General features: G+C 45.0%; 3 protein-coding genes and 1 pseudogene across 3 annotated transcripts in view; 1 reads left to right on the top strand and 3 right to left on the bottom strand.

Moving 5' to 3' along the window:
• Positions 1-17,917, bottom strand: part of LOC130339796 (uncharacterized) — a 75,469-nt gene that overhangs the window by 33,160 nt on the left and 24,392 nt on the right. Inside the window, exon 3 of the mRNA XM_056554090.1 lies at positions 15,333-15,345. Coding sequence (XP_056410065.1) covers positions 15,333-15,345 — 13 coding nt within the window. The remainder of the gene's footprint in view (positions 1-15,332; positions 15,346-17,917) is intronic.
• Positions 3,811-4,280, bottom strand: LOC130339785 (histone H2A type 1). The gene has a single exon (XM_056554080.1). It carries the CDS (start codon positions 4,278-4,280, stop codon positions 3,888-3,890), a length of 393 nt encoding a protein of 130 aa, XP_056410055.1. The 3' UTR covers positions 3,811-3,887.
• On the top strand, positions 4,622-5,020 carry LOC130339792 (histone H2B 1.1). Its single transcript, XM_056554086.1, has one exon. It carries the CDS (start codon positions 4,622-4,624, stop codon positions 5,000-5,002), a length of 381 nt encoding a protein of 126 aa, XP_056410061.1. The 3' UTR covers positions 5,003-5,020.
• LOC130339801 (U2 spliceosomal RNA) lies at positions 11,527-11,686 on the bottom strand (annotated as a pseudogene).

The following is a 17,917-nucleotide window of genomic DNA, read 5'->3' on the forward strand; positions in this document are numbered from 1 at the left end:
TGACCAGAAAGATCGGCACAAATCCTTCTTCCATTCACTATAGTTCCCTATTCAACTCGGGCAAATCTTAATATGTTCCACACTGAATGGGGATTGGCTGATGAAGTCACATGATCTGTTCTGGCCAATAGGCGGATACTATTCCCTAACTGTAAATCTCAATTAGCAATTAGAATGTTTCTCTATAATTGAGCAGAGAACGTTCTAATTGCTTATTAAGATTGACAGTAATGGGAAAGTATCTGTTAATTGGCCGGAACAGATCATGTGACCTCATCAACCAATCCTCATTCAGTGTGGGACTTCTGCTAGTAATAAAAATGGTAGAATAATTTTTGTATGAATGTATTCTGTCCTTGTCTGATTGTGTTTGCAAAATATTAAAAATAATATAATAATAACTAATACATCTAACAATTATATGACTTGTGCAGTAGGGACAGGTTATGTGTTACAGCCGCGGCCTCCTGCTGTATAAGATAGAGACAAGAAGACCCTATGGAGCTTTTCACTAAATCATAATAGACATTTATACTTCTTATTTCAGAATAAATATCATTAATTCTAGATTTAGGATTTAGTGTTAGGTTTGTATTAAGGCAGATGACACAACAACCTTTATACTGAATGTGACGAATCCCTAAGCAAAAAGCCGCGATGGACAAATTGACAAACATTCACCCAATATTTTAATCAATGCTGCCTGAATATCTCCAGGTTCGGATCCGGGTTTCCCGGTGAAGAGCAATATTATCCGGACTCCTCGGGAGAATGAGGGGATACGACAACAAACAGGGGCAGGAATAGTGCAGAGGCCGGTATGTGGTCTTTCCTCTCTCATCCTTGTAATACATCACTGTAATGTTCACTTTATGATCCCAATAATACACAGGAATCCATACAGGTCATGTGCAACTATATTCTGGGAGGAAAAACAAATCACAATAAGAAGCTGGAGACCAAAAGATAATAGACGAGAGATCCGGGGATATAATCCTACAGAGAATAGGGGATCTATTGTATCTGGATCGGGACTATTACTTTACACCCATTGGAGTAAATCCTGGAGGATCCCAGGTGCTGCTGTTTCCTCCGGACTTTTCTCCTTCTTGCTCCTTACCTCTACTTCCATCTTCAGCCCCTCGGACCCCCTCACTGCTCTCCGCTCCCTCCGCTGTCCTCTCCGGTCCCCGCTATCCCTGTCTCCTTTCTCCCCGGATCATGTTCTATATTGCGGCATCTCTCTCCTCTCCTGGCGGCCCGAACACTCCCCGGAGCCCGGTCAGAGGTGACAGCTCCTGCCCCGCAGCTCCAACAAGGAGATCATATAATTCAGGATCCTGGAGATAAATATCTGTTACTCCTCACCCTCATATGCAAACCTTCTATATTACATCACTTTATTATATGTTATATTGAGGACAATGCAGACGTATTTATTTGTTCTAGATCCCCTTAGGACACTTTTACACCCTGTTTATCCTATACCAGATATAAGAGCAGCTGAAATTATTGTGCTGTGTTATTATAAGTCTTAGTCACCATTAGTGTTGAGCGGCATAGGCCATATTCGAATTCGCGAATATTCGCGAATATGTGGATGAATATTCGTCATATTCGCGAATATTCGCATATTCGTAATATTCTCGTTTTATTTTCGCATATGCAAATATTCGCGTGTGCGAAAATTAACATATGCGAAAATTTACATATTCAAAAATTAACTTAAGTGAAAATTCGCATATACGAAAATTAGCATATGCGAAAATTCGCACGCCGGTCTCACACAGTAGTATTAGAGCCTTCTTTACACCACACAAGCTGGAAGCAGAGAGGGATGATCACTGTGATGTGTACTGTGAAAAAAAAAAAAAAAAAAAAAACGAATATTCGTAATTACGAATATATAGCGCTATATTCGCGAATATGCGATATTCGCGAATAAAATTCGAATTGCGAATATTCGCGAGCAACACTAGTCACCATCCATAGTTGTATCTATTTGTGTCTCTGTAACTTGTATCAGCACCTGGGAAATACAAATACTTGTTACTATTTTGTAACATGTAAAGATTAGAATACAAAGCTCTCACCACCAGGTGTCGCTATTGTAACACAATGTATCTGATCTGTATAAACTGTAACTGTAAGGATTTATACTGCTGTGATAAATAGACGATCTATGGATAGATATAAGGAAACAATTGATTTACCAGAGATTTGGGGTTAATGTAACCCTTTAGATAATAGGTTGTGCACATGGTGTTTTATCCATCCGGATAATTATTGGGCTTATTTCTTGAAAACGTAATATAAAGTCAATGCAGCCCCGAATGTATGGGGGCGCTCTACTATAGTGCACCATGTAAGTGTATATAGGGATTGGGACTAGTGAAGCAGAGAGCGCTCCGGGGACTGCAGTGTAATGTGACCGGGGGCTACGGGGACTGCAGTGTAATGTGACCGGGGGCTCCGGGGACTGCAGTGTAATGTGACCGGGGGCTCCGGGGACTGCAGTGTAATGTGACCGGGGGCTCCGGGGACTGCAGTGTAATGTGACCGGGGGCTCCGGGGACTGCAGTGTAATGTGACCGGGGGCTCCGGGGACTGCAGTGCATATTCTGGGGTTAGAGAAGAGCGCCCCCCCGGTCTGTAAGGATTCAGTCTCCTGACACATGACCATGGGCTATGAAGGGGAAACGAAGAGCATAAATAACGAGGACACTGAAGGGTTAACTTTGTGGGCGGAGCGATAACCCAGATAGTTTATGTTCATTGGAGATTTTGAATTTCCCGCTCTTTGTCTGGTCCCTGTACACGTGATTACATTCCTATGTTGTTGTCTTTGTCCAGGGAGAAGACAAGGGCGGCGGAGGGGAAACGGAGGATCAGATGAGGGGATCCTAGTGAGGCTGATGCGGAGAAGTCTCTACAGAGCGATGATCTCTAACATGATGTGCGGGCGGAGCCTTCTACAGACAGAGGGTAAGGGGATGAATCATTTCCCTAAACGTGTAATGATGGGGGTTATACTCCATGGGGAGATTACAGCCAACAGATTATATGTAACAATATTTCAGGGGATCTTCCTGCTGTAATAATCCGCTACTCCCCACCGTAGAGATCACATTACCGGCAGATCAGCTCCGATCAGTCTCGTTTACCACAAACAGAACAACATTCAGCATTCTCCCACCTGCGCCGCAAATCCACCCTCTGCCCGCTACATGTTCTAAGACTACAACCCCCAGCATGTCCCCCACTGTAAGTGCTACAACCCCCAATATGTCCCCCACTGTAAGTGCCACAACCCCCAGCATGTCCCCCAATGTAAGTGCTACAACCCCCAGCATGTCCCCCACTGTAGGTGCCACAACCCCCAGCATGTCCCCCACTGTAAGTGCTACAACCCCCAGCATGTCCCCCACTGTAAGTGCCACAACCCCCAGCATGTCCCCCACTGTAAGTGCATGCTGTGGGAGTTGTAGTCTTAGAACAGGTAGGTGGCAGATGGCATAAGTGCGGCGCGGGGGGAAGGCTGGCTGCACCCCAAAAATCCATATGTAGAAACTGTACCCATCCCTCTTAGTGAGGGTAGCGGGGATGGAGTGAGCAGGAAACTGTCCTTGTCCGGAGGGTCACATTCTGCTATAGGAACAGTTTTCTTTAGATTTTTTTACAGAGCCGAAAAACAGAAGTGAAGGTGTCCAATCCGTCTCACACTTAATGAAAGAAACTTCAGTTCTACTATAACCCCTGTATAAACAACATGTCATAAGAAATCTAATCCTTATTAGACAAGATCAGCGGCGCCAGCTCTGTAGGAGACAATGTGGTGGCTCTTAGAAGAGCCTTTGGTGTTCGGGATGATCTGGGATAAGCGGTGATCACTTGCTCTTGGCCGCTTTGCTGCTCTCGGTCTTCTTGGGCAGCAGCACGGCCTGGATGTTGGGCAGGACGCCTCCCTGGGCGATGGTCACCCCACCCAGCAGCTTGTTCAGCTCCTCGTCATTGCGCACGGCCAGCTGCAGGTGACGGGGGATGATGCGGGTCTTCTTGTTGTCCCGGGCGGCATTACCGGCCAATTCCAGGATCTCAGCGGTTAAATACTCCAGCACAGCGGCCAGGTAGACCGGAGCACCGGCGCCCACCCTCTCGGCGTAGTTCCCTTTGCGGAGGAGCCTGTGCACACGACCGACGGGGAACTGGAGTCCTGCCCGGGATGAGCGGGTCTTTGCCTTGGCCCGAACCTTCCCTCCTTGTTTGCCGCGTCCAGACATAACGATAGGTGAATCCTAAAAGAACAAGAGAATTTCCTCCGAGATGTCACCGTTATTCTCTTTCTGCTGCCTTTTATATGTTTCTGCTCCGCCCTCCGGCTCCTGTGATTGGGTAGATGTGAATCCGACCAATGGTGACGAGACTTGAAGAAACACCAATAAATCATTCACTGGGCGGGGCTAATGACACTCCCACAGGTCACATGACTTGCTCCTCCTGTAGAATAACGAGCAGACAGCAGTTCTCATTTGCATGGGCTGCCTATAAATACGGCTGCGGTGGGAGGAGGAAGCATCATTATTCTCTCTGTTCTAGTGAAGAAGGATTGTGAGTGATCATCATGCCTGATCCCGCCAAGTCTGCACCAGCCCCCAAGAAGGGCTCCAAGAAAGCCGTGACCAAGACTCAGAAGAAGGACGGCAAGAAGAGGAGGAAGACCAGGAAGGAAAGCTATGCCATCTACGTGTACAAGGTGCTCAAGCAGGTCCACCCTGACACCGGCATCTCCTCCAAGGCCATGGGCATCATGAACTCCTTTGTCAACGATATCTTCGAGCGCATCGCAGGAGAAGCCTCCCGCCTGGCTCACTACAACAAGCGCTCCACCATCACCTCCCGGGAGATCCAGACCGCCGTGCGCCTGCTGCTGCCTGGAGAGCTGGCCAAGCACGCCGTGTCCGAGGGCACCAAGGCCGTCACCAAGTACACCAGCGCCAAGTAACCTGCTCCGCCTCCTGCTGTCACCCCAAAGGCTCTTCTAAGAGCCGCCACATTGTCTATAATAGAGCTGGAGCTTCTATCTGCTAGAATTAGCTTTATTCTCTTTGTGGCCGAGTTTATACCAGTGCAGCCGCTTTATACTGTACATATTGTGCTGCTCCGGGATCGCGGTCTGTGATACATAATCTGGCTGCTGGTTACATCAGCACCGTATATATACACGTTAACGCCAAAATAAGTAATTGTGTCTCGGGTCTGGGGTTTGTGTCTCCTGCACTGACCGGACATATCGGTATCACAGTGGTGATCGGTATCGCCGGGATTCCCGTAGCTTTTCTGCGGTTCCGTTTAGATGCCGGGACATCTATACAAATTGTGAGATTCAGGTCCTTGTGTCTCCCGGATACGATCAGATCTCTTATCGGTTCGGTCCTGTATACATATTCCCACCATCAGATCTGATCGCAGACAGACTGGGCAGGAAACAATCGATCAGACACATTACAGGGAGGGTCTGCGCCATCTCTAGTCCCAGGAAGATCTCATCCCCCATAGACCCCTGATCACCCCCAGCAGATTATTACCGCAGTAACAATCGGGCCGGAGGTCTAGGAGAGAGGATTGTTGGGGAACAAAGAGCAGAAATTGTTACGACCAAAAAATACCGCGGTCACTGAAGGGTTAACAATGATTTAACCGTTTGTTGCCGCCTGGGGGCGGAGCTATAGCTCCATACTTTGTGTTCATTGTGTATCTATCGGCTCCTCGTGGACAGTGATTTCCCGATCTTGCTGATCGCTTCTCCCGATCTTTTACTCTTCATCCATATAAAATGTGATAGAATAAAGTGAGAAGAGAGGACGATGGACGGAGATTATACCTGATCGTTTATAGATCTGCAGAGATCGTCCGGGAAATTCTCTCCTAGACCTCCGGCCCCTGATTGTCATTGCGGTAATAATCTGCTGGGTGTGATCAGGGGTCTATGGGGGATGAGATCTTCCTGGGACTAGAACTGACAGTAACTTTCTTCTATATCCACATAAACAATAAATGTACAATGTAATAAAAATAGAGAACAAATAAAAGGGGTAAAATACAACTGGATCACTGGATGGTAAAAGGCAGAAATACAAATCATCAATAAAACATCCAGTAAATAGATGATGCGGCTCCTCCGATCAGATGTACAGGGGATAAAGCTGCTGTGCGGAGATCAGTAGTGTGTACTGGGCTGTAGGATAAAATGTATGAAATAACACAGGGAACCAACCGTGTGCACAGACTGATGGTTACAGCCGCCGATCGGGAGCCCGTCGATACAGGAGAGATCTCGGTTTAATCCTTGGAGGGGAAACAATATATTTTTTTTCTATTCTGTTCAGATGATTAATATTAGCGCTTCAAAGCCTCAATTATAATGTTTCTAAATAGAATAATTACTGATGTAACAACAAAGTGAACTGATCAAAGACAAAACACCTGAAAAGTCACTGCAGGGGTTAATAGGATATGAAGATTGGCAGTGAGTTTACATACAGCACATGAAGACAGATGGAAACTATACTACAAACCACCACTAGAGGTCCCCAGAGGACAGGAGATGAGGCTGATGGATTCAGTCCTCATTGTGAATGCAGTAAATGCTCCTGAGGCTTCATCCAGACCGGATGATATTTGTGATAACTTTTAGATCTAAAACATTTCCAGACGCTTCCAGTTTTTCAAATCTGTTAGATTAATGGGCTGGTACCTGTTTACTTGGAGGGATATAAGTGGAATCTCATGTGTTAGGCACAATAGTGTGAGGCAATCTGCTTCATCAGTTCTCTTATGTTCATTTCATCCCAAAAGCAAAGAACTACACAGCTCAGAAACATAAAGGGAACACTCAAATAACACAATGTAACTCCAAATCAGCATTTTTTGCAATTCTAACCACTGTCACTTTAAGCATTAATAACTCTGAGATGCTTTTACCTTTCATTCTGATTCCGAGATTGGTTTTACATGACATATTCTACTTTAACAAGGTGTTTCACAAGAATAGCAGCAAAGTGAAGGAGAAAAATCAAAGTCTGCATTTTTTACACTAAAATGTTCTTGTAGACCCATTTTTTATTTTTACAAGGGGTAAAAGAAGAAAAAGTCCCCCAAAATTTGTAACCCAATTTCTCTCGAGCAAGATAATACATCATATGTGGATGTAAAGTGCTCTGTGGGTGCACTAGAGGGCTCAGAAGAGAAGGAACAACAATGGGATTTTAAAGAGCAAATTTTGCTGAAATGGTGTTTTGGGGGCATATCACATTTAGGAAGCCCCCATGGTGCCAGAGCAGCCAAAAACACCCCACATGGGATACTATTTTGAAAACTACACCCCTCATGGAACATAACAAAGGGTACAGTGAGCCTTAACACCCCACAGGTGTTTGACAGTTTTGCGTGGAAGTTGGACGTGAAAATGAAAAATGTTAATTTTTTTACTAAAATGCTTGTTACCCCAAATTTTGGTGGTAATAGGTTAAAATGTCCCCCAAAATCTGAAACCTCATTTCTCTCGAGTAAGGAAATATATTATATGAGGATGAAAGTGATCTGCGGGTGCACTAGAGGGCTCAGAAGGGAAGGAGCAACATTGGGCTTTTGGAAAGCAAATTTTGCTTAAATGGTTTGTGGGGGCATGTTTCTTTAGGAAGCCCCCATGGTGCCGGAAAAGCGAAAAAAAAAAAAAAACACATGGCATACTATTTGGAAAACTACACCACTCAAGGAACATAAAAAAGGGGTACAGTGAGCATTTACACCCCACTGGCGTTTGACAGATCTTTGTAACAGTGGGCTGTCCAAATGAAAAATTACATTCTTCATTTTCACGGACCACTGTTCCAAAAATCTGTCAGACACCTGTGGGGTGTAAATGCTCACTAAACTCCTTGTTACATTCCATTAGTGGGAGGTTACATGTGGGTGTTTATTTGTTTGCGTTTATTTCAGAACCACTGTAACCAGCAGCCACCCCTGTGCAAATCACCAGTTTAGGCCTCAAATGCACATAGTGCACTCTCACTCCTGAGCCTTGTTGTGCGCCCGCAGAGCATTTTTCACCCACATATGAGGTATAAAAAAATAATAAAAATACACTAACATGCTGGTGTAGACCCCAACTTTACATTTTCATAAGGGGTAAAAGGAGAAAAAGCCACCAAAAATTTGTAGTGCAATTTTGCTGAAATAGATTTTGGTGGCCATGTCGTATTTAGGAAGCCCCCATGGTACCAGAACACCAAAAAACACCCGACATGGCATACTATTTTGGAAACTACACCCCTCAAGAAACGTAACAGGGGGTACAGTAAGCCTTAACACCCCACAGGTGTTTGACAAATTTTCAATAAAGTTGGACGTGAAAATGAAAAAAAAATATATTTTTTTACCTAAAATGCTGATGTTACCCCAAATTTTAAATTTTCACCAGGGGTAATAGGTGAAAATATCCCCCACAATTTGAAACTCCATTACTCTCAAGTAAGGAAATATATTATACGTGGATGTAAAGTGATCTGCGGGTGCACTAGAGGTCTCAGAATGGACGGATGGACATTGGGCTTTTGGAAAGCAAATTTTGCTGAAATGGTTTTTGGGGTCATGTCTCATTTAGGAAGCCCCCATGGTGCCTGAACAGTGAAAAACACCCCACATGGCACACCATTTGGGAAACTTAATCTCCCAAGGAACATAACAAGGGGTACAGTGAGCCTTAACAACCCACAAGTGTTTGACGTTGGACGTTAAAATGAAAAATGTAATTATTTTTACTAAAATGCTTATGTTACCCCAAATTTTTCATTTTCATAAGGGGTAATAGGTTAAAATGTCCCCCAAAACCCCATTTCTCTCGAGTAAGGAAATTCCTCAAGTGATCTGCGGGTGCACTAGAGGGCTCAGAAGGGAAGGAGCAAAAATGGGCTTATGAAAAGCGAATTTTGCTGAAATGGTTTTTGGGGGGCATGTTTCATTTAGGAAGCCCCCATGGTGCCAGAACAGCGAGAAGCACCCCACATGGCATACTATTTGGAAAACTACACCCCTCAAGGAACATAAAAAAGGGGTACAGTGAGCATTTACATAACACTGGCATTTGACAGATCTTTGTAACAGTGGGCTTTGTAACAGTTGGCTGTCATTTTCACGGACCACTGTTCCAAAAATCTGTCAGACACCTGTGGGGTGTAAATGCTCACTAAACTCCTTGTTACGTTCCATAAGTGGGGAAGTTTCTGAAATGGGGTCACATGTGGGTGTTTATTTGTTTGCGTTTATTTCAGAACCGCTGTAATCAGCAGCCACCCCTGTGCAAATCACCAGTTTAGGCCTCAAATGCACATAGTGCACTCTCACTCCTGAGCCTTGTTGTGCGCCCCCAGATGGGGGTATTTCCGTACTTGGGAGAAAGTGTGTTACACATTTTGGGGTTCTTTGTTTCCATTGACCTTTTATGAAAATTAAAAGTATGGGGCAACACCAGCATGTTGGTGTAAAAAAAATAAATAAAATTACACTTCTTTCAGAAGATATGGAGGCTTTGGGAGGATTATGATGATTCTCTGAATAACCACTGATGCGCCATGGCCATGCAATATTCTCTCTTTATTTTATATTCTTTCTTTTATTTTTAATTTTAATTTTTTATTTCATAATTATTTCTCTTTTAATTTTACTTTCTTTCCCTTTCTCTCCTCCTCCTTCATCTCTACAGTGTTTCTCCTTTATATATAAGGTTGCAAATTTTGCTTTATATATTGTATGCTCACTGTACATATGTCGTATTTTTCTTCTGTATTAAAATACAAAATTCTTTAAATAAACAGTTATACAAAAAAAAAAAAATTACATTAACATGCTGGTGTAGACCCCAACTTTACATTTTCATAAGGGGTAAAATGAGAAAAAGCCACCAAAAATTTGTAGCGCAATTTCTCCCGAGTACGGAAATACCGCATTTGTGGCCCTAAACTGTTGCCTTGAAATACGTCAGGGCTCCGAAGTGAGAGAGCGCCATGTGCATTTGAGGCCTAAATTAGGGATTTTCATAGAGGTGGACCTGGATGCAAGCATTACACTTGCTTCCTCCACCAAAAATACTGTATGTCAGTTTTCCCCAAACAGGGTGCCTCCAGCTGTTGCAAAGCTCCCAACATTCCTGAACAGTCAATGGCTGTCGGGCAATACCGGGAGTTGTTATTTTGCAACAGCTCTAGGTTCCGTTTTGGAAAATCTGACTTAAAAGATGTTTTTTTAATTTTTTTATTTGGGGGGGGGCACAGTGTAAGGGTGTAGAGTATATGTAGTGTTTTACTCTTTATTTTGGGTTAGTGAAGTGTAGTGTTTTTAGGGTACATTCACACGAGCGGAGGTTTACAGTGTGTTTCTCTCAAACTTTTAGCGGGAAACTTGCTGTAAACCCCTGCCCGTGTTAATGTACCCTGTACATTAATGTTAGGGAGGGGGTGGGGGTGGGGGAACTACATGCCACTGACTGATTGACAATCAATTTCACATGCTGTTGTGCAAATGGAACAGACAACAGATGGACATTGTAGGTAATTAGCAAGATGCCCCCAGTAAAGAAGTGGTTCTGCAGGTGGTGACCACAGACCACTTCTAAGTTACTATGGTTCCTGGCTGATGTTTTGGTCAGCCAGGAAGCATAGGAACCACTCTAGTGGTAGTGTGGTGAGCCACAATAAATGGCAGGACCACGGGGTGTAGTGGTGTAAGTGGATGGTATTAATTATGGTTTAATTTTTTTTTTTTATCTAAAGCCGAGGAACGTGCTTTCGATTCACCCAAAGTGCAAGAAAAAGTGCAAACGTGTTACACTAAAAAAAAACGTGCACAAAGGATGCGGTCTATCGCAAGCCCTTCTCCGATAGGAGAGAGGCCCCCCCAACAAACCTTACCCTTCGCCTCCGGACCAAAAGGTACCTGCGAGGTTCTAGGTTCGATGTCCCTTTTCGCCGAAGCTACTAGGGGACCACAAATGCTCCCGGCATCCCCCTTGGCGTCAGCCAAGGTATCTGCCCGCAGAGCCGATTACGGTAGGTACCCTGCCAAAGCAGGAGTACCCGGGGTGTTTGCAGGGAGGTGCGAAACCTAATGGCCACACACACCTCCCCTAGACCGCCAGGAGGGACACCCGGAAGGGCTACCGCATCCTGACAAATCCTGTGAACACACAACACACAAAAAGTGACACAGTGAGAAAAAAAAGAAATAAATAAGTGAATGTGTGCAGATATACTGCCCGGACATCCGGCCGGATCTATAAAAATTTCTCTGATCTTAGCCAGAAGGCCGGGAATCAAGAGGTGAGTGCCACAAGGGGAAGAGATTATGGTGCCCGTGCTTTAACTCAGTGAGTCCATCCTCCCAGTGAGTTTCGGCACCTCGGGGTCACCACTCCCCGAGGCACAAAGTACCTCGGCTCTAGACCCTCTCAGCCTCATGGCGAGACCCGGAGGGAACAGGTCACATCGGGGCAGCCGTCAAGCTGATTCCTCAGAACCAGCCCCGGAAAGCCCTGGTACACCTGCATCCTCCATGCAGCACCCATCCCCACCAGCATGAAAACTGATAAGAACAGATACTACACTTGATCTTAGCCAAAAGGCCGAGAAGCCTTTGGGATACTGATCAATGTGATCTGCTTTATAGTAGATGGGTACTTCACATAATGGAGGAAATTATTTATATGACTAATATGGTCTATATGATCAATATGATGTACTTGACTATACCATGAAGAAGGATCCATATCCTGAATACAGGATTGTATATAATATCTATTATTTACACCTCTATATGACCTATGTCAGTGATGGCGAACCTATGGGACGCGTGGGCACGCAGCCATAGTTTGCCAGGCACGGTAAACCGGGAAATCCCTGTGTCCTGAAAGATCTTTTCGGACACAAAGATGTCCCTGATTACCTTTCTCCGGCCCCGCGTTAACTTTAAAAATGCAGGGGCCGCAGGGAGGTAGTGCATGCGTGCGCCCATAGGAACGAAGGAGCGAAGCATCTAGGAGGAGGACGCGCGCTGGCCAACATGGTAATTTACCAGCTACACTTCAGCTTCGGCGCTCCGACCACCGCTCCTCCGGTCCCGGTACCTACTGCTATGGTCTATTAAGATTAGGTCATGACCCCTGACCAGAGGAGCGATGGATGGAGCACTGTGAGGCTGTACACAGACATACAGCCTCCAGCCATACACTATATATGGCTGAAGGTTGTATGTCTGTGGGGGAACTATACTGCACCTAATGTGGGAGGACTGCAACCTAATATGGGGGAACTACAACCTAATGTGGGAGAACTACAACAACCTAATGTGGGGGAACTATACTGCCTACCTAATGTGGGGGAACTACAACCTAATGTGAGGGAGCATACTGCCTACCTATTGTGGGGGAACATACTGCCTACCTAAGTTGTTTTTTCTAAACCTAAACCTCAGTATTCTGATTTAATTGCTGTGCTGGCACTTTGAGGGAAAAAAAAAGTTGGTGTTTATTACGGTTTGGGCACTCAATATGGTTTGCCATCACTGACCTATGTGATGAATATGATCTATTTGGTATGTGATCTATATGATGCAGGGGTGGCGGTTGTACTGTCTTCTCAGTGGCATCTGGCACAGGAGGTTACATGTTCCATGCTGCTGGCAGACTTGTTGTCTTAGGGGGTGATGACGGATCCTACTGCACTGAATACTCTCTCTGATTCTACCCTTGAGGGTGGATAAAATATCCCTGGTTGTTGTCAGATTTCTTCCAGTGTTATAATGCACACTAAGGTATCGGAACACACAATGGCTTTTTCCAAGTGTTTCCAAAAATTAAATAACCTATAATAGACTGACACAAGAAAGTGTCCACAAAATGCTTAATTATTTACAAAAAGGATTACATACAGCAACAGAGAGCCCTCCCATTTTAAAATGGCCCACCCCTAAAAAACACCAACCCCAAAAACACAAGATAGGGTGCACATATTGGAATATTCCCAGAGACAACTATCAACCAACAGTGTCACATCTCCCTCATAGTGCACGCTATTATGCCACATGATTTACAAACAGTATTAGTTACCTGTTATTGACATGCTGAGGACTCAGAGAGTACACCCCACCACCACCTCAATACGTGTTTTGAATCTTTGTCAAGAAGTGGGGGTGGGTGCAACTGCCTGCCCTGAAGAAGTACTCCACTGCTAGACATCTTATCCCCTATCCCAGTAGCAGGACCTCCGTGATCTCCCGCAACACCCGACTTTCTAAACAAATGCAGGGTTCCTGGGGCAGTTGTGGTTTATGTCATGGTCATGCCGCACCTCTTCCATTCATATCTATGGGAGGGGGCGTGTCTGCTAACACGTCCCCTCCCATAGACATGAATAGAGTGGGTGTGATGTGATGTCACAAGGGGGCGTGGCCATTATGTCACAATCACGGCCTCCATCTTCTTGATATCTAAGAAAAACTTGCTGCACTATTACTATACACCACTAGAGGGATCCCTGGATTAACATGATACATATCATATTATGCCATTATATCATATTATAAGGAACATGGGGTGGGGGGATTTATCAAGTCATTTGGACTTTCTTTTTGTTTACTTTTGTAGCAAGTTGCCAGGCGCAGTCACTTTTTGTGCTTTTTTTGTGTGACAAACCGAATAGCTCAGAAACCAAAGTCTTTTCTAAAAGTCACAAATTTTGAGGGCAAAGTTCTTTGAAAAGTCAAAAACCTAAGTAAGCCTGGACCACACTTTGGTAACTATTGCGCAAATAAAATATCTTCCAGTAACTCCTTTTTTTTTTAACACATTGCGCCAAAAAACTGCTGAAAAATCAGTCTACTCAAATAACTTTCCACAACACGAATTGATTAATATCCCCCCATTAGAGATGAGCGAACTTGCAGTAAATTCGATTCGTCACAAACTTCTCGGCTCGGCAGTTGATGACTTTTCCTGCATAAATTAGTTCAGCATTCAGGTGCTCCCGTGGGCTGGAAAAGGTGGATACAGTCCTAGGCGACTCTTTCCTAGGATTGTATCCACCTTTTCCAGCCCATGGAGCACTGGAAAGCTGAACTAATTTATGCAGGAAAAGTCAGCAACCGCTGAGCTGAGAAGTTTGTGACAAATCAAATTTACTGTAAGTTCGCTCATCTCTATCCCCCATGATATCCACCTTTTACATGGATCATATAATTTATAAATATTTACAACCATAATAATTAATCAATGTATTAATGATCAATAACTAGTGGATGCATCATTAGTGAACAATTAAATAATTTAATTCATAATTAGATTTTATGGGTATTAATGTAATTATGGATTAAATTAAAAAACTAAACAAAACACTATAAATCCACAGCTCCTGCCCCGCAACTCCAACAAGGAGATCACATAATTCAGGATCTGGGAGATGGAAAATCTGTAGCTCCACATCCTAATATACAAACTCTTCTATATTACATCACTTTATTATTATGTTTTGTTATATCAAGCACAATGCAGATGTATTTATTTGTTCCTGATCCTCTTACAGACTCTTACAATAACAGCACAACAATTTCAGCTGCTCTTATATCTGGTATAGAATAAGCAGGGGGTGTAAGTCTTAGTCAACATCCATAGTTGTATCTATTTGTATCTCTGTAACTTGTGTCAGCACCTGGGAAATATTACTTGTTACAATTTGGTAACATGTAAAGAGTATAATACAAAGCTCTCACCACCAGGTGTCGCTATTGTAACACAATGTATCTGATCTGTATAAACTGTAACTGTAAGGATTTATACTGCTGTGATAAATAGACGATCTCTATGGATAGATGTGATTTAAGGAAGTTATTGATTTACCCAAATTTGGAGGTACATTTAACTCTTTCGTTAACTGGTTGTACACATGGTGTTATCCATCCTGAGAATTGATGGGTTTATTTGTTTTTATGGTATTAACACGTGGGATCAGGCTCTCGGACGATTATTCTCGGTCACTCTCATTGCACATATCGGGGCTCCATATAATGTCGTACAATGTGTGCAGAGTCTTGGTGCCCGGGGGTGAGCAGTCCTGTAGACCTGGTAATGCTGCCCGAGTGATCGATCCATTCACAAGATTTGTTCTGCCATCTGCTGCTCCCCGCACACACATTATACACCTGACAGATTATTGTGCTGCTATTGATCCTCTCCCATGTGTGTAACATACAGCTCACACACCTGCCCGATCACCATTCCCGCTCGGTACAATGACGACTGCTCTTCTCTAGAATGTTGGGGAGAATCGCGGTAAGAAAAAAAAACTGATTATTTAGAATCGGAAAAATGCAGCAAACGTTTTGGAATGGGCGGGAAATTCAAAACCTTCTTGTCTCGTGTTCAGCCAATCAACGGAAAGGGGGAGGGGTCAGGAATGTAAATGTGGTTAAAAGAAACGCCCCCCGGATGATGTCATCTTTGTTCTAGTTTTCTTTCAGGTCCGCCCATGTGCTATATAAGCCGGACTCGGCCGCACTCAGTATCTTGCAATCTACTCGCTACATAGAGAAGATGTCTGGACGCGGTGAAGTTTTGCCTGTGCTCCAATATACCGCACAGGCCTGGCCTCCCCATACCACCGTTTGCAAGGCCATCACCCGGACAGTGTTTGGCTTCGTCTGGGGCAAAATGGACAGAGTCAAGAGGACCGTGATGTACAAGGAACCCCGCAAGGGTGGGAAGGGAATACCCGACATCCCCGCTCTGCTGAGGGCCTCCTTTGCATGTGTCACGGTGCAGCGGACTCTTGTTGAAAAGACTGGCTCAGCGGGCAGGTCCATGTCTCGCTTGCTTCTCATGCCCCTCTGGAGACAGCTGGGCTGGGACAAGTGGGACAGCTCCATCCCTTACAACTGGAACACTCCCTGGTTCTATGGGGATGTTGTCCGGTTTGTGAGGGAGCACCAGCTGGAAGGACTGAAACCCGACCTATGGAAGCCGAAGACAATCCACAAGCTCATCCGAGCTAAGGACTTGACCGAGCTGGTTCCGGGACTCCCCGCAGCCACTGCAGAGACAGTTTGGAACAATGTGGCCTCAAAGCGGCTTACCAATGGACACAAGGACTTTTCGTGGATGGCCGTCATGGGAGGTCTCTCTCTCAGGTCATTCATGCATGCCCGCAACCTGTGCAAGACCCGGTACTGCCCCCGTTGCCCCTACGTGGAGGAAACATATTTCCACGTGTTTTGGCAGTGCCCCTTTGCACAGGGTCTGTTGGACGCCCTAGAACATGAACTCAGAGACTCAGTGCCCAGGAGCTGCCTATCGTACCATTCGGTGCTTTACGGCCTGTTCCCTGGGACCCACGACGTGGAGGCCATCCAGGAGGCCTGGCGCCTTATGAACTGTTTTAAGGACGCAGTGTGGCTTGCCAGGAACCGCCTCGTGATCAACAGGGAAAACATGTCCGTCCGGGACTGCCGCAGGTTCATCAAGAACCTGCTTAGAGACTATTCCATCTTGGACAGCTCGGCCGTTGATGAGGAAGAAGAGGAGTGAAGACCCCTCTCCTTCTCCCATGTCTCCCTGAAGATACAGCCCAACAGTTTGGCCCTGTGATCCGCCCCCTCCCTACCCCCACATAGTCGCCCACACCCCTACCCCGATCACAGATTGTATTATTTGTTTTTTGTTTGATCTCTTGTGCCTTTATATTGCAGGATTGAGCTGAATGTTAGAGTAGCATGGTGTGCGATGTATAGCTTAGGGAACCTTTGCTGTGTATTGTACTATCATGCTTTGTGTGACTGTAATTTATTGTACGACTTGTAATGACTGAACGGAAAATAAAGCTCTTTCAATCAAAAAAAAAAAAAGGAAGGAAAGGTCTCGGTAAGGGCGGAGCCAAGCGGCACAGGAAGGTGCTCCGGGATAACATCCAGGGCATCACCAAGCCTGCCATCCGCCGTCTAGCTCGCAGGGGAGGTGTGAAGCGCATCTCCGGCCTCATCTATGAAGAGACTCGCGGTGTCCTGAAAGTCTTCCTGGAGAACGTCATCCGTGACGCCGTCACCTACACCGAGCACGCCAAGAGGAAGACCGTCACCGCTATGGACGTGGTGTACGCCCTCAAGCGCCAGGGCCGCACTCTCTACGGCTTCGGAGGTTAATTCTGCTTCTACTCGGCTCCATCACATCAACCCAAAGGCTCTTCTCAGAGCCGCCCACATGTTCTATGGAAAGGCTACAATTCCTTGTGTCTTCTCTACTGAGAGGTTGTGTGATCGGTGTTTTGCTCTTGTGGTTGCGGTGTTTGTTTTTCCCTGTCCTGCCATAATCGCTGCACCTGATCAGTCTATCGGTATTTCCCTCCTATCTGCTCCGGGGGATCTCCTCTGAATGTTCTGACTACTGCCCTCATCTTCCTCCGTGATTATAGTTACTGTTACAATCTACATTCATCTTCTCCAGATTACATTACTTCCCTCCCCATCATATCACTCATTACCTCCCTAAAGAGTCCGTGTTATAGAACATGCAAATCTCCTGATAATATCCCGGTAAGACCCTTCTATATCCCGCTATCCGGACAAATGAGCCTTCACTCTATATAACACCTGTATGTTAATGGAGCTGTTCACACCCAAGTAAATTGCGCATATATATATATATATATATATATATATATATATATATATATATTCCGCCTGTTCTCATAAGCAGGATCCCGGGATTGTTCTTTGCAGTTAACCCTCTCTGTGCTGAGTTCAGTTACTATAGTGATGTAGATCGTGTCCTCTGCATTGCCCCTGTGTGATCGGTGCTGCTGGCTTCAGTCTCCCGACACCTGTG

The sequence above is a fragment of the Hyla sarda genome, unplaced genomic scaffold, assembly GCF_029499605.1.
Source record: "Hyla sarda isolate aHylSar1 unplaced genomic scaffold, aHylSar1.hap1 scaffold_552, whole genome shotgun sequence".
NCBI classification, from domain to species: domain Eukaryota; kingdom Metazoa; phylum Chordata; class Amphibia; order Anura; family Hylidae; genus Hyla; species Hyla sarda.